General features: G+C 39.9%; 1 protein-coding gene across 3 annotated transcripts in view; it reads right to left on the bottom strand.

Moving 5' to 3' along the window:
• The window catches only part of LOC149238979 (DIS3-like exonuclease 2), a 230,039-nt gene that overhangs the window by 87,459 nt on the left and 120,705 nt on the right, over window positions 1-21,875 (bottom strand). For all 3 annotated transcript variants that reach the window (XM_089373274.1, XM_089373273.1, XM_089373275.1), the window contains exon 6: window positions 13,989-16,361. In XM_089373274.1, the coding sequence (XP_089229400.1) occupies window positions 13,989-16,361 (2,373 nt within the window). The remainder of the gene's footprint in view (window positions 1-13,988; window positions 16,362-21,875) is intronic.

The raw sequence follows: 21,875 nt of genomic DNA, 5'->3' as shown, positions 1-21,875 counted from the left end.
GCAGTTATCCGAAAATCTCAGGAATTTCAGGTCTGAAACTCTCAGAAGGCCTCAGTTGCATCTCAGACAAGTCGAAAATATCAGAAGCCAAGTACGGAAGCTGAGATATCTCAGAGAATCTGAGATTCCTCAGGAGTCCAAAGAGCCTCAAAACTTGGCTACAAAAATTGAATTAGTCATCAGAAATAATATCAGGCTGAAGATATAACTGTGCTAGAAAAGTGGCAGATACTTTGCAAAAGGAGACCTTATCAACATTTTGAAGATCATTTGTAATAGATGCATTTTTGCTATTGATATTATCATTATGCTACTGGACTAATCCCTTCACTGTGTTGTGTTTTAGAGATCAAAGACTAATAGGCTCAATTATTTTTGAAGAGGATCTCAAAAAGCCCATTCTGTTCCTCATCTCTTAAGCCTGAAAAGAACTGGACCATTGTAAAAGAAAGATCATTGTTCAACAATCACCTGTCAGAAGGATAAAGGCCGAGGTACGAAAAGGTCTCAGGACTGTTGTAGTAAGGCTTAGGAAAGATACCAAGACCAAAGAATCTCAGAAGAATAGTCTGAAATTGCATCAATCAATATCAAAGTCATCGAAGGTATCTTTCAATCTACTGAAGGTTACTCGCATTGTAAGGTATGTACTTTTTCTTTCAATGATCTTGGTCAAAGTCAAAATTCTTTTGGGCAACAATAACAAGATTGAAAATAAAGTGTATCTCCCTCAAGTTTCAAAATGCAAAACTCAAGAGAAGAATGTATCAAAGTGTTATTTAGACACGTTCAATGTATTTCCTATACAGAACCTTGTTTGCTTGCCTTGATCAATAGAGTGAAGATCTCTGACAGTATTCATTGATGACCTAAGGACATGTGTTAAAGAAAGGTCTTTTTCCAAGGATTGAACAATCTGCCTGAGATATAATATGGTACAATATTGATAAGCCTAAAAGGCAGAATAAGAAGCATGAAACAATTGCATTTGTGCCAAGAATGTTTGACATACTGAAGATGAGTTAGATTAAAGTCTTGTATGAAAGATATCTCCTTGGTACAAGAATATGTCACCATATCATATCAAGTATGCAGGAAATGTCTCGCATTATGCAACATTATATAACGAAGTCCTTAAACTTGATCTCTGAAGTTCCTTTCTAAGCCAACGGAAGTCAAGGAAATTGATTGAAGCCATTCACTATTAAATCTGAAGAAAATTCCTTGAAGTTTCTTATTTAAGGAAGAATGCATCCTGGATACATTTACTGACTTGAATTATGTTGAGATACTTGTTTTGGAAGAATCAAGGATAAAAGTAGTACACCTATTGCTATTGTCTAATAGTGAAGAAGAGGTTGAGCTCCTCGTTAAGATTAAAAACCGAAGTCATCTTTAGAAGAATAAGTCATTTGCAGAAATTGATAGGCTCTAGGGATGAAAGGCTTGAAATCAATGTGTTGCTAGAAATATTGCAACAGTATCTAATGGGGCTGTCATATGTCCCCCTTGATGAAGTCATCTCGTTGGAAGATCTCTGATCTCGACACAGTCTGATATCCTTGATTATTTTGCTGAGAGATTGAGACTCTATGGTATTTGAACATTTGTATATGAAAAGGAAAATCTTGCAGATGTCAAAGGTTGTTGGACTTGCAAGATGTAAAAAAAAATGAAAATCTAGGGTTTGGAAGACTAAAAGTCTTGGCTATGGTTTTAGACAATTGGATATCTAGGGTTAGTAAACCCTAGCAAGCAAAAAGGGTTTGGACAAGAAAGTCCTAGGATTTATGGACAAAACCCTAGGATTGAACGTTTCAACTTTCCAATAAAAATAGAAACCCTAGCTCTTGCAAGGAAGGAATGACATCAAGATGTTGATGTGGATGAAGTTGATAATGTTGCAGATGGATGTAAGGAGATCTTCTCAAAGATAAGTACTCTATATCTCTCTTCTTTGATTACTACTATTATTTTTATTTTACTAGTATTTAGTCACTTGTCTTTGTATCCTTTGCTTGGCTGTAATTGTTCCTCCATGACCTCCTATTGAGGATTGCACATACATAATGAATGTTGCCAAGGCTTTGGTAGCAGATGGAAGAATAAAGCAAATTTGTGACAAGAGGACTCTCCCAGATATCGGGATTTGTGTTGAGAGATAGTGTCTTAGTTGAGATCCGAGTTCAGAGGGGGCAGGCAGATCAACAAGTTCGAAGTGTACCTAGATTGTGGCAAAGGGAAGTCAGTGGTAGCTTCCAAATGGATCTTCAAGATCTAGCATGCAACAGTTGATAGTATAGAACTGAGAATATAAGGTTCTCTCAATAAGAGGGAGAGGATCGCGACAAAATACTTGCTAGAGTTGTACGGTACACCTCTGTTAAAATTATTATTATTGCTTTGAAATTGCAGCAGGTAGATGTAGAGATTGTTTTTCTCAATAAAGAAGAAGAAAAGTTACATCAAGGCTTTGAGGTGCATGCGAAGAAGTCTCATGGTTGAAGAAGGCCTTGTATTGGCACAAGCAGAACTATTAAGCTTAGACTTGGATTAATGGATCAAGATTCATCATATATGATTTGTCTATAATGAAAGCAGGAGGACTCATGTGACAGAGGGGGTCGTCAGAAAACCTTGCTTTAGCTTCAGAGGGAGTAGACCTCTCAGCTCGAAATGAAGGATTGCCATTGACATTATCAGACTAGATCGCTAAAAGCCAACAGTGGCAAAGGGTGCAACCAGAATTACCGCTGCTAGATATGTTTCAGTGTGAGAGGGAGCACCCAATCAAGGTGACAGGAAAGCAATTATGGTAATGAGCCCAGTGAAAGGAAGCTGATCAATTTTATGAGTCAAGGCATGTTGTTCAACATGGACTGGAGTGCCAGCATGGTACAGTTGGTCATGGCAAAAATCAGTTATGGTTTGAGATTTGTCTCAAATGGTGATATACAGTTGCAGGGCTATACAAATGCAGATTGGGCAAGGAATGCTAAAGACAGAAAGAGTACATCCAAAGGTTGCTTCAATTTGGATTCTGAAGCAGACATTTTTTGCACTCAGCACTGCCAAGGCAGAATATATTGCAGCTAGCTTGGCAAGTTGTGGGGCACTGTGGCTTCGAAAGTTACTCACAAGATTGTTTGATCATGTGCTTGAACCAACCGTGATATATTGTGATAATCAAAGTTGTGTGAAGTTGACAGAGAATCTAGTTTTTTATGACAAGTCGAAGCACATCGAGATCAAGCACCAATTCATCTGAAACACGATGCAGAAGGAAGCAATGAACCTCCAATATGTCTCCACTGATGAGCAGACTATTGATGTTCTTACAAAGCCTTTGTCTCGAGCAAATTTTGTATACTACAAAGACAGGCTTGGACTTGTTCAGAACACTTCTCTCATTGAGAGAGAGTGTTGATGATGATAGCATCGTGGATTGGCATTCTCCTTTTGTCAATTATTGTGAACCAAATTAGGGAGATTATCCTTGTGTCAAGTATTTTGACCTGAATTCGGGAAAATGGTCCGGCAGAGGACTGACATTCTTCATGTGTCATGTATGACCCGAATTAGGAAGAATGGTCCTGGAGCATCAGACTCATTTAGCATCGGGCCCCAAATTACTCTAATAAGAGTGTGGCCTTTGGCGATTCACCATGTGTCAAGACATTGACTCGAATGATGGTGAACCAAGACTAGCCTGGATGCCATGTGTCAAGTACTGACCTGAATTATGGTAACTAGTTGATGTTAAATGATACACCATATGTCTGAAGTATTGACCTGAATTATGGTAAGGTTATACCATAGGTCTGAAGTATTGACCCGAATTATGGTGTGGATGTACCATGTGTCTAAAGTGTCAACCTGAATTATGGTGAGGAATCAGGATATACCAAAGGTCTAAGGTATTGACATGAATGATGGTATCGTGTTGATGTTGTTGATTTACCATGTGTCAAAGTTGTTTGACCTGATTATGGTATTTGTTTGATGCTATCAACATACCATGTGTCACAATTGTTGACTCGATTATGGTAACTTGTTTTACCATGTGTCACAAGTGTTGACCCGATTATGGTACTTGGATTTGTTATAACCCTTTCTTAGAGAAATCTGTCAACATGAGAACATTTGATAGTCATTATGAATACCTCCCTAGATAAGAGGAAGAGTTGACTTTTGTAGCGATGGTCGGTCTTCATAATTTATATTTTTTATGGATATATAATAATTATTGTAAAGCATGTTCTTCATGCTTGAGTCAAAAAGAAAAATATTAAAAGACGTGTTCTTCATGTCAGTTCTAAAAGAGAAGAATTTGAATTTTTTATTTTGAATATTTCGGCTCCTAAAAAGTCAAGTCAACCTCCTCCTAGTCAAGTCAGCCCCCTTCAAGTGTTCGAGTCAACTCTATCAAGAAAGGCACCCATTTGGCCTATTGGATCACTATATATAGACATCATTCGACCTCCCTCCATGAGAAATTCGGATCTCATGTGTAAGATCAATATGAGGCAAGCGAAGATCCCAATCTGAGGCAACGAAGGAATATTTCTGAGGTCAACAATAGAGGACGAAGGTCTGAGACAACCAAGCATAGGTCTGAGGCAAGAATGTGAATCTGAGGCAAACAAAGTCTGTTTGAGGCAAGCGAAATTTGTCTGAGGCAAGAGAAGGTCCGAGGAAAGAAAGCGAAGGTCTGAAAAAGCAGTAGAACAGAGCTTCTTTAGTCAGAGGTTATGTCCTCGCTGAAGCAGATCAGATCAAAGTTATTAAGGAGCCAGTTGACTTGACTAAGTGGGGTGATGGACCAAGTTTGACCTAGCTATAGTGTTGGTCTATTTGACCATGTATTTAACTGATGCATCTCTATTGAAATTGATGATTTCTCTAAGGAAAAGGTTGTTGGGTTTTTCCCCCCATGTGGGTTTGTCTAGTAAACTCTTGTGTTCCTTTGTGTGGTTCTCTCATCATAATCCTACTATCATAATTATTATGTTGTTGATGTCTTCTGTGTAATTGCTTAATGATGGAATAATGAATAAGATCTAAATCATTTGAAGTAATTCCATGTTTAAAAGACCCTATAAAAATTCAACAATGCTCCCTCTATCATCAAGCTCCACTTGTTGTCATGTTCCCCATGTCTCCATGCTTCTCTTCCTTTGTCCCCATGTTGCACTTCCTTTTCTCTCCCCCTTTGACATAAATGGCAAAGGGTGACTTACTTTTGTGGGGTTGCTCCCTTTGACGATATTTCTTCTTCTTGCTTAACATGTTTTTTTTCTCCAAACCCTAGTGGGTTTGCTTTCTTGCCTAATCTGCTTAGGAGTCCACTTCATGTCACAATTGCAGTCTCGTGCAATACATCCAAAGTTATGGAATTTAAAGCATTTTTGTGTTGTACCGGAATGATGGAACAAACATTGTTTAGCTTTTGTTGGAGAAACCATTAGAGTTTCTAACTTGTTTGCATGTGAACATTCTTCTAGGGTTTTAATGATATCATTTGTAATTAACCCTACATGCTTTGCAATCCCTAGCCTTATGCCTAAAATGTGTGCATGAATAACAACAACCAAGAAATATACTTTGGTACCTTGGTGAGTAGGATTGCCATGATGGTCTTCTAAAATTGTTCTGCTTTGGCGGAGGTCCAGCCTTCTATTGCTCTTCTTGATAAGGTATCTTCTTGAAAACATTAACATAACTTCTTGGATTGGCAACTTCACGCTTCTTATGGTTCTTGCTTGGTCTTTTGAGGACAAAAACTATGCTTTCAAGTTTTTTCTTTAAATTTCTCCTTTGGGAACTTAGTGCTTGCATCTTCTTCGCATGAAGGTTCACCTAGACTTGATTTGTTGTAGATGACAATGTTATCTAGCCCTTGCAAGCTTTTTACCTTTTTATTGCGCTTGTTGACATCAACTCTTAATAATACGACTTCTTCTTCACGCATCTCGCAATCTTCTTCCTTTTTTAGCTGGCATATGGTTACTTCTTCAATTCTTCTTGCTTCTTCAAGTTGGGGCTTCAAGTATATAATTTCTTCTTTAAGCCTTCTTTCTTGTTGATCAAATTTTGCTTGTAGCTTGTTCAAGTCCTCATATTTTTCATTAAGACACCTTGTCAAAATATCTTCTCTTTTATCTGCTTCTTTTGCATCAGTTTGTAAGTGCTCAATTTCTTCTAGAGCAGATATAAGCTCTCCTTTAAAATCTATTATGGCTTCCCCTTCATAGGCTTCTTCATATGGATCTATCATACTTGATGAGCTTCCATCAAACAAGAGATCTAGGTGAGATAAGGAGATCAGATCAACCTAAACAACGTCATCTGTAGGGTCTTTAGAATGTTCTAGAATCATAACAACAGAGGAGACTTCCTTTTCCTTTTCCTTGGAGCATTTGGAGGCTAGCCTTTTTTCCTTTCCCATCTTGTTCCCGAGATCTACCTTCCAGTTGTTAGACTGTGATGAAGGAACCTACTCTGATACCAATTGTTGGAAATACTGAGTGGGGTGAATCAGTATTTCATAAATTTCAACAATTAAAAATCACAGACCATTAACCAAAAACATCACATCAAGAGTACACAAGAATTATATGAAAAATTTATTTATATTACAAGGGAAGCTACCACTTCTAGTTTACCAGCTACAACTGGAAGGGCTACAACCCCAAGATATTTACCAGCCACTATTGGAAGGAGCTACAACCCCTAGTTTACCAGCATACATTGGAAGGAGGCGACAACCTCCTGAAGGAAGCTACAACTTCCTTCCCTAGCACCACCCTGCCACCCTTAAGATAAAAGATAGAACAAAATTTTGGGCTCCTATACGAGTGATAATGACCCAATTACAACAATACTCAACAATATTAACAATGATATAATCTAATCACTATCCTCTTTCTCAACCACTGTTACTCATCAACTGTTGTCTTAAGACATCATCAGCTATAAACTTGTACCCATGCAAAACTCACGTCCTCAGGTTGCTTTCTAAAACACAACTCAATGTGTCTTTGTTCTGCCCTATGGCCAGCTTCTAACTGCTTCAAACTCAATGTATAACTCCATAAATTCTTACACATAACACAGGTTGTCACTCGCACCACGCCCTGTAATATGTTTGTTCAATCCTACACATCATTCTCAACTTGATATGCCTCTGTTGTTCTGCCACACACACAACTTAAACAATACGCAGCCAAGTCAATGTGTCCATGGTGCTTCTTCGACATGTATAGAATTTTAGTGTTGTATCATTGACGTGGCTCTATCTATTTGAGGTTGTTATCCATTTGCTGGTCAATAACCAATCCCCCAAATCTACAGTGTGCTTTAACAAAAACCGTGGGGCAATCAAATCCAGAGTAAACAATCCATAATTAATGTATATATATTCATTATTGGTCTTCAAGCACCTCAAACAAGGATTGGTATAGTTGTTGGCCTTTATTCTTGTTAACCAAGTAACAAACGTCGACTACAGCTTTCGAATCTTCCCTAAACAACACCTTCGCTACAATGTTGCCACGAACCTCTACCAAATCTAGAACTATGATTAAAACCTTCGCTTGAACTCAGAAACTTGATTAGGCAAAAAATCGCAGACATTTTACTGCGTATCCAAACTTGCTTATAGCTCTTTCTCCTTAGATCTGTGAGTTATCCTAGATGTTGTTCATACTTTTTCAAATTAAATCCTTGCTTCAAATGATGTATTTATACAGACGATTGAGGTCAAGAGGAGGGGTCAACTTTGTGACCTTTGCTTGTGTTTTAATGCTAGGCTGACTTGTGATTTAATTGGAATTGACCACAGCTCAACTGCTTCAAGGCTCGACACTATTAGAATGCTTTTCAAGCAAATATGCAGAGCAGTTCTAGCTTGTCATCATTGAAGATTGTTCAAGTATAGGGAGATATTGAACTCTTCCACTTCCATCAATCGTCGATGGAGAAGTGTGCCTTAACGATATAAAAATATTTTTGACATGCCTCAAATCTTGGCATCTTATCTTTATTGTATCATAGTCGAAGTTAATTTGATGCCTTTGGAAATGACTTCCTAATTCAGTTGTGCAAACATATTTTTAATACACGTCATATCTAAAGTGGTTTGCTTAATCATTACGTTTAGATCAATATAATGACAGGTATGTTGTTTTATAACAAATCACACAATGATGTATGAATACTAACATCAAGCATATTGTTGCATCATAAATGTTGTTACCTGAAATGGATATCACAACATTGAAGGGGCAAGATTCATTCTCCTTGCTCCTTCAAATCATGATAGCAAGAAGATTGAATGGTTATCACAATGTTGTTGAGTCTTTGTTCCTTGATTTGACATCAATAAAAAACCACTCAACAGGGAGTTGGTTCAAAATTAATAGATAAATTCAAATCACAATCTTATGAAACATCCATACCATTGGCATCTCCTAAATCTGAATTATCTACATCACCTCCATCATCCTATCTTGTTGAACTTCCAATTCCTATCTTTCCAACTTTGGATGAACACTTTCAAGTGTCTTTATCCACCACCTCAGACATTTTGGTGATGGTCCCATCAAGATTCATCCTCTTAATCCTCTCAATTGCATCATCCAATTGAACTTCCTATTCTAATGAAGTGATTGGATCTACAACATGAGGGGGAGATGACACTTCAGAAAAAGATTCTAGAGATTGATCTGAGATAGGGATTCCCCCTTCAAGATGTGGAATCTCATTAACAAACTCGTGCTACATCTTTAGATGGGTAAATCTATCCAGATGATCAAGTTGTTGTTCAGCATTCTTGTCATTCTTGGTGGATTCAAGAAAAATCACATATCTAGAAAGAATGAACCTTTTATTTCCCTCATCATGAAGATGATATGCCTTGGTGGTATGTGAGTACCCCAAGAAGATGCACTTTGACTCCTTGCACCTAGTTTGTTTCTCTCTTCCTTAGGAATTAAGGCATAACAAGTGGAACCAAAAGCCCTAAGATGCCTCACCAAAGGAATGTGATTATACTACATTTGATGAGTCTTGTTTCCAAGAGCATAAGATAGACATTTGTTTCTCACATACACTACACACATAAATGCATCAGCCCAAAACATCAACTTCACATTCTTGATAAATAGCATTGAACATACCATATTCAAACTCATTAGAAGTATGTTCCCCCGAATTATTAATACTAAGAGTGCCAATACAAGATTTAGCTTCATTTTCAATCATAGATGAAAATTTTTTAAATTTTTCAAATGCTTGAGATTTTTGTTTCAACAAAATAAATCCAATACATCCTAGTGTAATCATCAACAAAATTCATGGTATATTTATTACCAAAGGGAGATGCAATACTATTGCATGGGGCCACACAAATCAAATTGCACCAATTCTAGCTTTCTACATGCTCCTAAAGTTGAATTATGAAATGGTTGCTTCTTGTGTTTACCACGAATACATGCCTCACATTGCTTCATGTTCCTTGGAACGATAGGCAAACCATAAAAACAATTTTCTTGAATATATAAGAATATCATAATTGATGTGCCAAAAGCTAACATGCCACAAGAGATTGGATGGCAAGGTTCCTTCATCATGGTGAGATAATATAAGATAAGATAACTATTAATGTCCAACAAATGACCACAAAAGTAGGTCAATGGATCTGCTAAGTACCATGATGTCAATACAAAGCAGGAGTACTAAAATGTATCCTATATGAATAACAAGTCAAAACATGACGTCTATATGCAAAAACATGGAAGAAAAACCTTTCGATCCAAGTGCAGGCAACCACAAAGGGAAGGAGATGCAGAGACAGAAAGGATCTAGGGACTGCATCATGGTCCACTAGATCTACCTCTCCTAACATCCAAGGCTGAACAAAGAAAACTCAAGACAAAATGATGCCATGAGGAAGAGCTGAGGGTAGACCTATACCCTCTACAACACTATCGCCTCGCAACTATAACTCACTTGTCATATCCCCATTTTTATGTTCCTCCAAAGTATAGCCAGGATGGATTTCCAGGGCACAGGATGGCCAGATCATGGGAACAGGTTTATGTCATCAAGGATTCCAAGGGAGTTTTGAGGAGTTTTTATGGCATCCGACGGCATTTGCTTGGAATATTCCATCATCCGCACAGTTTGCCTTTCATTCCGTTGCATTCCGACAACTTTCAAAAAATTGCATTACTATGGGGCCTAACTTAATTAATCATGCTCGAGGTGGCATTCCTGGAGGATTAATTGATGGAACACCTCAGTGTAATAGCTCGTTAGAACCGTGTTAATTTTGAGTTAACATGTTCTTTGCTTAGGACAATTACTTCAGAATTCCATATTAGCCCATTTATTAAACCATTAGCAATCACATGAATTATTATCATTTTGATAGTAACTGAAGAAAGAACATATACAATAATTGATGAAGACAAGCCAAGACAAGAGGACACAATAATATGGCTCAAGCCAAGAAAAAACCCCAAGATGGGGAAAACCCTTGATCAAATCTTCTTATTATTAATATCAATTGTTCAACAGAGGGAGAAAATACAATCGATGACAAAGAAGCAACCCTGGCAAATCTTCCATTCTGCCTTCAAACAATGGTAGTCAAATTCGGCCCCAACCAGTGATCAACAGTAGACAAAGCATCTACAAGGAAGACTTCTATACTGGGGAGTTAAGCCTGATCAACGTGATGATGTAACAGTTGTAGATCTAGAACCCAAACTTACTCTAGGGTATGAGGCTCCTCCTCAATGTACCCTACAACTCTTCTGTACCAACCAACAGCCCAAACACATGGAAGAAACCCTTTGTTCACCTGCATTGTACAAAGAGAAGTTGCGGCTAGGGCAGAGGAGCTTTCCTAGCCCACTCGGCCCACAAAACAGACCTCCCAACTTGCTGCAGTAGGTGTCCTTACTTGCGGCCTTAACAGAGACAACATAACCCTTAAAATATGCACAGAAATCCTTCTTACCTTTCCTCTGAGCTACGGCCTAGGTCTGCAAGGAAATCTGCCTCAAGATCTATCCAAAACCTCATCCTTTAGGTCTTCTCATGATCTGCCTAGGACCTCAGACAACTGTGGCTAGGTCTACAAGGAATTCATACCCTTCCAACAAAGATATGCCTCTCCCAGTTCGTGCTCCTTGCCTCCTATCTTCCTGCCTCAAAACCACACCAAAATCGCAGAGCTAATCCATGTGTGAATGCTCTTAGGATGTGTCAAATGAGGTTGGAGGGCACTTCCTTTTATAGGAGATGGAGAGGGGTTTAACTTGGTTAATTAACCCCAAGCCGACCTTGATGAGTTACACATGGGTGGGCATAAATTCAAAAACATATTTCTCCTTATCCAAATTTGATAATCTTTAGGTCGATTTTGGTCCTCTCAAAAAGAGGAATTTAATGCAATAATCATCTCCATCAAATGAGATGTCCAAAGTGGAATTTGGCCCTAGTTGTCAATTTTAACTAGCCGAAACGAGAAGATCTACAAGATGGGATGCTGAGAAGTGGCTTTCAGTGGTTGAAGAGAGTATGGGTGCCAATTTACCATTTTCCCACCTTAAAAAGAATATTTTAATTGAAATAAAAAGAGGGAAAAGTGCTCCACGATTAAAATAATAATAAAATAGGAGGTTCTAGAGGGGTCCATCATATTTATAAAATGAGGAGGAGGCCACTAGGGGACATCTTGGATTTGATCTTTCTTCTTGTGTGAGAGGTTGGAAAACCCGATTCTCTACTTCATTGGTAGCCCCATGACAGAAACCCTCAGGTGATTCAGAGAGATTGGGCGAGTAACTATCTCCCCTTGATGAACTCATCCAAAATTCACAGGAGAGCTTGGCAATGCAGTTCATGTTAGTTTGTGAGGGCCAGTTTCAGCATTGGAGCAGATCAGTTTTGGAGACCAGATTATCTATCTCAGCTATTTCAGTCATCTCATCATGTACACTCTTTCAGTTATTTCTTATAATGAAAGCTGAGATTATTTCTGCTCATTGTGTTATTGAATTACATGCTCTCTATTTGCTCTATTTTACATGGAAATCTTCTGTTAATTGAATGGTAATTTTATGAAGAAATTTTGGTTAAAGTTAGATTTTAGCAAAATATCCCGTTTGGGATATTACATCACTTCTGATGTCTAGGTGATCTCATATGCCTGCTGGTAACTGCTGGTAAGGGATCTCGTCTGTGACATCTCCGAGCTCCCTGGAAGGGGGGGTATGGTCCCTCTGGTCTGCACTGAACCAGAGCTGGAAGCAATGCTGTCATCAGCCTATCTCTTAGTGCCCCAATTTGATGGGAGCACCATAAAGGAGGTAATCTGCTAGGAAGATCCGGCCTAGGATGAGGCTGGAGAGTGTGGGCATGAAGTCTAAGGGCCTCCTGCATAAAGAACTAGACATCTCTTGTCTGAGTACTGGAAAAACTGAATATACAATGAAATCTCCCATTGGTCTCAATAATAAATGGGGTAACAGAAGATGAAGTGCTCCTCTGACTCAAATCTCTCGATGTATAGCATAGCTGACCGATCCTGTCTAAATGGCCAGATATCCCTTTCAGCTTCAACAGTTTCTCATCCTCTCATCCTGTCTGGTAGGTAACAGGTCCCATTTGCTATTTGTGATCACCAATGACCTTTAACATTTAAATTAAATTAAAAGTATATATCAACCATAAAACTGTTCAACATCTCCCCTATTTAATCACAAAGGCAACAATAGTAAGTATACTGCCAAGACTTAAAAATATTCCATTACTTAAATGGGTAAATAATATTGGAGTGATTATGCTACTTTTGAGTGGTATGGCAATTTGTTTTTTTATCGCTTGGGCTTTTCATAGATACTAAAAGAGTGTATATAAAAGGAGTTGTTGCAGAGATCTATCTTCCTTTCCATCTTTATGAACTCATCCATTTAGAAAAGAATTCAACTATGGTCCTCATGTGAATAACTCTAGTAGGAATGGGAAAGAGAATATCTAATCAAGAGGAGGCATCATTCCTAAAAATGCAAATTAAATTCTAGAGTTCTTAAAATAGTCATAAACTATGGCACATATTCCCATTTCTTACTCTTGAAACATGTTCAGCAAATTCCCAAATAATTAGAGTTTAAGCATCAAGGCCATCTTTTGTGGAGGCTTGGACTTATAGGAACCCGTTTATCTCAAACCCAATACACATTGAAACAAAAGCAAATACCATCAAAGAATGTTTTAAATTCAAAGAGATAGCTGAGGTTGGTTTCACCATGTTAACAAGTTGAGAAGGAATGTAAGTATTGAGACTGATCTATTTCACACTATATCCACCAAAGAATAACCAGTTCTTTTTCAAAATTATATTTCAACCAAAAAATTAAAGGCGATTTTTCAACAGTGCCACTTGCACACATACAAGGCTGTCAAAACTAAAAACGAAATTTCATTGATGTCCTCAAGTGACCAAAAGCAATCAAAGAAACTGTAATACATATCAGCATATGTGTGGCAGTATAGCTCAGGCATTTCCCAAAGGTACAGGATATAACCTAAAAGTAATCACAGAGTGATATAATAAAAGATATAATAAGCAGTGTGAAAAGAAAAATTAGGCACAATACTAAGATATCAATTTCTGGCCTGTTAATTCACTTGACCTAAAAGCCAAGACGAATACACTATCAAATGACTAATGGTTTTTTTTCTCAGTTAAGGGGCTCCTTACTATCTGGATCCAAAATAGAAGGCCATTCAATGATTTAATGTTATGTTTCCCAGATCTCAGAGCAAGAAAAATAAACAGAGACTACAGAATTCATTGAACAAAGAGACAATTTCATGCACTGTCTGACTAGAGCATCTTAACATAAAAAAATTACTATTGCAATAAAATAGCTTGCAAAACAAAACAAAATTAGATAGAGGTAAACCATCTGCACCTGTTTCTTCTTCAAAACTGCCCAAAGATACAATTTATCACTTGCTTCCTTCACATGTCTACTGGCTAGTTTTCGGTTATTGCAATGTGCAGCAACTAGCGCAAGTTCTGCAGTTCCAGAAATTTTATGCTTCAAAGCAGCAGCTCCAAGTGCCTTCTTTCCAACTGCAGACTCTGCCGCTTCCTTATCAAAAACAGGACCTGTGAAACACCTATTTGAACCCTCACTGAGGAGAGTTTTTTTACTTCCATTTCTCATTTTAGGCATTGACTGTTTAATATATAGTTCTTCAGCTTCAAGGGCTGCAGCCAATGTCCGATGAACTACAATATCAGGATAACGACGAATGGGTGATGTAAAATGAGTATACATTGGTGTTGCTAATGCATAATGTGCCCACTCAGATTCCCTGTCTTTTAGTTCTCCTGTGCAAAAATATTTAGCTAACTGCATTGGCTTGGTAGCATACAGAACAAGAATGTTAAATAAGGCAGGGTCATTCTTCAGCTGATCTCGCAGTTTTTCAAGTGAAAGATGCAGTTTCCCTGAAGAAGAGATGTCTAGTTCAAAACCATGCTTAATGCAGAATGTTTCTAAATCCTTCAACTTCTGCAAACTAGGTTCTGGATGCCTGCGTAGTAGGGCATATTCAGGAAATGCTCTAGAAATTACTTTAGCAACTGTTATGTTTGCTAAAAGCATAAATTCTTCCACAAGAAAGTTTGAATCCTTCTGTTCCTTGATCATACTATCACAAGGCATTCCATTCTCATCTATTACAAATGCTAGCTTTAAATTATCTAACCTTAAAGCTCCATTTTCAAACCTTCTACTCCGCCTCCTCCTAGCAATTTCATGCAGACTTCTAATATCTGCAAGAATACCTTGCCATTCAAAAGCTCCATGCAATTCTGGCCAACCTGTTTCACGAGATATAATCTCATTGCAGTCAACATTATTATCTATAATCTCCTGTGCATGCTGATATGAAAGCTTACAACATGACTGGATTATTGTACGCCCAATCCAGTGATCTAGAATTTCACCTGATGGGTCAATATCCCACATAACTGAAAAAGCTAATCTATCAACTCCAGGGTTCAAAGAACATAATTCTTCACAAAGCAGCCTAGGCAACATTGGAATCACTTGCTGGATGAGATAGACACTAGTGGACCGTTCTTGAGCCTCTACATCTAAAGCTGTGTCTGGCAGAACAAAGTAGGAAACATCAGCAATGTGTACACCAACTCTCATAACATTAAAACCAATACTCTGAATTGATAATGCATCATCTAGATCCCTTGCTGTTGGAGGATCAATTGAAAATATGCGAAGCTCTCTTAAATCTTTCCTTTTTTTAAACTCCTCTGGAGGTATTTGCCAAGGAACCTTTGGTAGGCATGCCAGTGAATCAGGACAAAAATCAACACTGTGAATTGCATTCTCAATCAGAATTGCAGTAATTTGTGCCTCTATTTTTCCACCTTGTCCCAAGCTTTGCCTAACAACTGCTAGAGGTAGGAAACTTTCAGGCTTCCAAGCATCAATATGTGCAACTACCAACTCATTTTCAATCGTCATATCACCATCTAGCAATCGGGTTTTAATAGATTCTGGCAAACCACTCACAAAAACAACCATTTTTTGAAATCTGCCATCAGCAGGAATTAGCTTAATGGATCCTCCCCCAGAAAACAAAGATGCCCCTTTTGAACTTGTCTTCATCGACAGCTCAGTTCTTGAGCATCTGCCCTTGGTCTTTCCCATATTCAAAATCCACTGTTTAACTTCCAAAAACCCTATTATTGCATCCCGACGAGGAGATTTGACAACAATAGATACCACTATACCAGTTGGCCTCTTATTAGGCCGTGACCTTACAGTGAGAATGAGTTTTTCTAGTGCAGCTGCAGCGTCATTCTGTTTGTCAATCATCTCACAGTTTGAGAAGCATTGTTCTGCAGTTTGATGATTAGTATCATCATCCACAAGATCGCTAGCTCCTAGGTGTGAAGTCACTGAAGCTGCACAAGACATGCTGCCTGCTTGTTCCATACAGCCACTGTCATTTAAACTGGGCCACTGGGAGTCATCCCTCTCATTGTCAGCCTCCCAACAAGTGTCCTCAACTAGTTCCACATGTGACATATCATTCAAAACCAACATCTCAGAATGACCATGGAAGGTATCTACATCATCAATGTTGCAATCACCTTCATCTAAAAGTTTATCTTCAGAATTCTTCCCAGTAGAATCTGTCACTTCAGGGATGACATCTGTAGTATTCCTGTTCTGCTTGCTTGCGGCACCTTTCAGTCTGGACCACAAAGATACAGGATTCAATGCAATCGCAACTACATCACCTTCTATCTGTCACAGCAGAAAGAACGAAAATTATGTAAAAGCCTGGGCTCATCAATTTAGCATATTACCATTGCAGTTAACTTTCTGCTTTCTTGATCTCATATGATTGGAAACGTGTTGTGTGTGTATCTTATCCACAGATCATAAGGAGCCTGACAATAAAAAGTCTGGAAAGTTCAAAAGATATATTGTATTTCTTAATTTAATGCATGTAATTTTTTATTAAATTGGGACTACCTTTAAACATTTAAAGAGATTCCCCCAACAGATTGATTCTAAACAAAACTGTTGCATTTATAAAACTCCCCCGGAGTTTTTAGAAGCCATTATGATTCCTTTAATATTTAACTTTTTGACTTTTTTTGCATAATGTCCAACTCCAATAAACTGGTAAACTTTCACAAATAAAAAATACACTTTAAAGACATTCTAAGCCTTGGGTTATTCCTTTAATGCTTGCATGTTCGAATTTTGGGCCATAATGGTCATCTTATAACTTAGACACTGCAAGGGTGCAAGATTGGGTGCATGAGCACCAGGAAATCTAAATATATGAGTCGTGAATGTGGAAGTATATATATATATATATATATATAAGACAATACATTACAATAAAACACAATAAATGATCATTAAAAAAATTAAGATTCACAAAATAACAATGAATGAATGATCCATGACACATAACTCGTTCATTTACTCATAATTCTTTCAAACCTAATATTTATTGGCTTACTTGTAAATTATAAAGTTGAAAGTTATACTTCTTACTATTTGTCATGCTTTCATTAGTATCAGATATTCGAACCATCTATGTAACTTTTGCAACCATATAATAAATGTTAGCTTTTGGGGATACTCCGAAAACGTTTACACCCTATATGGGGGTGCTTCATGAGATTTGGGGTGCATGGTGTATGTTCAGCCCTTGGATGATCTGTGATGAATTTTCCCGTGGGAGACGGTCCATGATGGACTTGCACAAGGGAGATGACTTACTCAATGGTTGCTTGAGCTCAATTGTGCTTGCTGAGCAAGCTTCTTTAAGGCATTGGAGATCTCTTCACAACTTGTGTGATGTTCCTCATGATCGCCACCACAGATGCTTGCTTGCTTGGAGAATGACCTTGGTGTAGGCTAGAAGATTGTACTAGCCATCTGATATGGCTATGGTATGTACATGAACTTTCATCTTTTGCATATTAATGAAGTTTCCAGATGAACAACACTTGTTACAAATAGAAGATTTGATTTTCAACCATCTACGTTCTTCATGGTTTGTAACTTCCAGCTATATATGTCATGCTAATTGGACGTAAGTTAAGGGTGGTTATGTTAAGTGATTTAACATTGTAATTGAAGAAGATGAGGGTTCATCTGCAACTGTATTTACAGCTGTAAATAAGTGTTTTCAGACCTGTTATATGCATGATAAGATTGACTTAGAGGGTTGAAATGTAATATTCCCACTTAGCAATATTGCGAAGGGGAAATATCAATTTTGCCATTTTGTCATATTTTGTACTTTCACTTAAGAAAAAGTGGGTTGCAACTTGCGGGACCCCACTTGAAGTTCTAGAGCTAAGGCAAGAGCCCAACATAGGAGAAAGGGAAAAATCAAATGGCTAGTGGATGGTGGGGGCCACACCAAAGAGGGAATACGCTCCCCTCTTGGAAATACGCACTCTTGGAGGGAAAGGATGGAGGGAATCGATGGTTGGGTCCCACATGAGCAAATTGGAGGCACAATGACAAAATAGGAGGAGGCACTCATTTTGGGCATCTTTGATCATTTGAACATTCACTTTCACTAGCACGCTTGAGCTGGAAGCCAAGTTTGCATGTGTTGTTGAGCACAAGAGATTTTTAGGCGAGAATCTCACCCTTGCTTTAGTGGACCTCGAGTGCCAACCCTAGGAGGGAGTCTTCATCACCTTCAATCTGATCTGGGAGCCTTTTTCAGTGTGTTGTGGAGTTGGTTCAGCAAAGACTGTGTGGGCCTGCGCAGTACCTTTTCGTGCCACACATGGGGCATTTGGAGGAAGAGGAGTTTGGGGCTGAGACTTGTGGAGGAGTTTCGGAAGGGGATTTGCTGAATATCTCAACCATTTTGGGAGCCTTCAGCAGTGAAATTTACAGGTGGGTCAAAATACCCAGCAACAAGGGAGCTAGGAGAAATTGGGCCGAAATTCTGGGTTCAACGTTTGGCCAAACCCTTTTTGGGTTTTGGTGGGTTATTGGAGAAGAGGCTCAGGTTAATTTCCCAGAATTTTATGAGCACCAGAAGGGGGTCAAATCAACTATTCTTCACAGCCAACAGTTTAGTTTTCTGGGTGTTTAGCACAGAGCCATAGAGGGAACAGCTACACAGTAGTTGGGGCACTTGGGCCAAGCTAGATTGCCTTGGGCAAGCCCAGGTGCACACTTTCCAAACATCTATTGTAACCCCATACTTTGATAATAAAATGGCTCAGAGCAACACAGTTTTTGGCTTATTTCATGGTGTCTGATTTATGTGTGATTTTTGTGGGTGTTTTTACTATGCATGCTTTGTTTATCATTGTAAAATTTCCTTAGGGATATTACAATGGTATCAAAGCTCATAGTCTTGGCTCAGCCTATGGGAGCAACTTAGTCATGACACCAAAGGATAAGAAGAACATCACTTACAGGAGGTACAGGTATAGATGCAAGGAAAGGCAGCTGCAAATTACTCCTGACCCAGTGACTGTTGAATTGAAGGTTGAGAAGCCAAACATGGGGGATAAAGGGGGAGACAGGATAAGTAAAGAAGCGGAATTTCCCCAACATCTTCTGAGGCCATCAACAATCTGTCTAAGGGCATTGATGAGTTGCGGCGATAGAATTGCAGTAACAACAAGGGAAAATGGATTCAGGGAGAAATCCATTTGGGTGAAGGCTCAGGCACTTCGCACCATCAAACAGAGAATCCACCCAACGCACCACTTATTTCCAGCACAATGCCCAGATCTACCATCCCCACATTTTTGACATCTCGTGTTGGAGGGCCACAAGGGCATGAGGATATGCCCATGGGGGGCTATTTTGTGGAGTATCAGTCCTATGGGCCCGATTTCAGAGATGCCATCACCTTCAGGGACTTCTGCCAACTCAAGGGCAACAACATGGGCAAGGGGCAGAGTGGAGGAGGCTACAAACATGGCACTGACCTTCAGCACACAATGGGGAGATTATTCCTCCCAACTTTTGATGGCTTAGCCAAGAGCTCAGCCAGGGGTTGAGAAGTTAGATGTTTATTTTCAGCTCAACCAGATGACAGAGGCGAAGGCAATTAAAATTTCCATGTTGCACTTAGATGGGGAAGCCCATGATTGGTGGTTACATGGGTTAACCACTATGGGACATGCGAGAGTCACGGCCTATGAGGATTTCACCTGGAGGGTATTGGAGCATTTTGAGAGGAGAGATTTGGAGGAGCACTTTGGAGAGATGACACGGCCCAAGCAGACTGGGAGTGTTGAGGCCTATATCTCTGATTTCCTAAGATTATCAGTGATGGTGCCCGATCCATCAGAGGCTAGTAGGGTTTTCATGTTCTTGGAGGGGCTAGCAGAGCCACTGAGGGATTTGGCGAGGTCCAACAGGCCCACCACTTTGCAAGACACAGTTGTTAGAGCCCGGGACTTGCAAGATGCTCTACCCAAGACCAAGCCACAGATACCGCCCAAACAGGTGTTCCAGCAGAGGGGGGGAGACACTAGGGCTCCATCACCAAGAGCCAACCAGGGGCATGGACAATTGGATGAGGAGACTCGAAGAGACCTACGAAGGAGGAAGCTATGCTTCAACTGTCAGGAACCCTGGGCACCAGGCCATAGACGCACAGGGGGCAAGGCCCATTACATTGAGGTCTTCTCTGACAATGACCAGGGGGATGAAGCAGAGTTGGAGATGGGCGGAGATGACAGTGTGGCACATGCGAGAGGGGACCACTACCATCTCCACCACCAGGAGAAGGGTACCCAAATTTTTGACTTTGAGGATCAAAGGCACCGTGCAGGGATAGTGTGTCTCATTTTTGGTGGACAGTGGGGCCACCCACAATTTCATAGATGGTCCAGAGGAGGGGTATCACGACCGAGGAGTTTGAGGGCTTCTCAGTCCTTGTGCTGGGGGACAGGACCATGCAGTGTACGTGATATGTTCCCACTTTGACAATGACCATGGGGAACTATTCAGTGACAGACCATTTCTTCGTGGTGGATGTACCAAACACCAATGTGGTGATGGGTGTCCAGTGGCTTTATTCTCTTGGATGGGTCACTACTGATTGGAGGAAGTTGGAGATGGAGTTTACAAGGCCAAATGGCAAATTGGTTGTTCTGTGGGGCATGCATTCTTACCCTCCACAGACAGTCTCAGCGCACAAGATGGAGGTTGACCTGAGGCATGGTGACATTGAGTGGGCAGTGGAGTTGAGGATTTCTAAGGCTGGGGGTCAACCCAAGCCACCACACCTGGACATACAGACCATCCTAGACAGATATCTGGTAGTGTTTGGGGACATACCGCCAGGGAAGCCACCTGACCAGGGGTTTGAGAACACGATTGAGCTAGAGCCGGGAATACAGGTCGTTATTACCACTCCATACAGACATCCCAAGGCCTACAAAGATGAGATTGAGCGAGTCATTCACGAGTTGTTGGCACTTGGGCATATTAGGCCTAGCTCTAGCCCCTTCACTTCATCAGTTGTCCTGGTGAAGAAGAAGGATGGGACGTTACGCATGTGCATAGATTATCGGGTGCTCAACAAAAAGACCCTGAAGAACCGCTACCCCATTCCACACATAGATGAGTTGATGGATGAGCTAAGAGGAGCCAAGTACTTCTCCACGATAGACTTGCGTTCGGGGTACCACCAAATCAGAGTGAGGGATCAGGACGTCCCCAAGACGACTTTCAGGTGTCACTATGGGCACTTCGAGTTTCTGGTTATGCCTTTTGGCCTAACCAATGCACCTGCCACCTTCCAGTCCTGCATGAACCATGTGTTCCGTGGGCAGTTGCGGAGATTCGTATTGGTATTTTTTGACGACATTCTGATCTATAGTCAGACCTGGGAGGAGAATTTGCAGCACTTGGAGGTGGTGTTGTGCATTTTAGAGGAGCAACAGTTCTACGCCAAGTTGTCCAAGTGTGAGTTCAGATTGACAAAGATGCTCTATTTGGGGCATATTATTGGGGAGGATGGTGTGAGAGTGCATGAGGAGAAGATTAGGGCCATCCGGGACTGGCCAGTACCCCAAAATGTGACAGAGTTGAGGGGTTTCGTGGGTATATGCACCTACTACAGGAAGTTCGTGAAGGGCTTCTCCCAGTTGGCAGCCCCCCTCACCGATTTGACCAAGAAGGGGGCATTTGAGTGGACCGATGGAGCGCAGGAGGCTTTTGAGCGTCTCAAACAGGTGATGAGCAGCTGCCCAGTGTTGGCACTTCCAGATTTCATGTAGCCCTTTGTGCTTGAGTGTGATGCAT

This window comes from Pinus tabuliformis, chromosome 8 (assembly GCF_031772625.1).
Source record: "Pinus tabuliformis cultivar Carrire ecotype Pingquan chromosome 8, CPIR1, whole genome shotgun sequence".
NCBI lineage: Eukaryota > Viridiplantae > Streptophyta > Pinopsida > Pinales > Pinaceae > Pinus > Pinus tabuliformis.
This window is presented reverse-complemented; position numbering and strand designations above follow the sequence as displayed.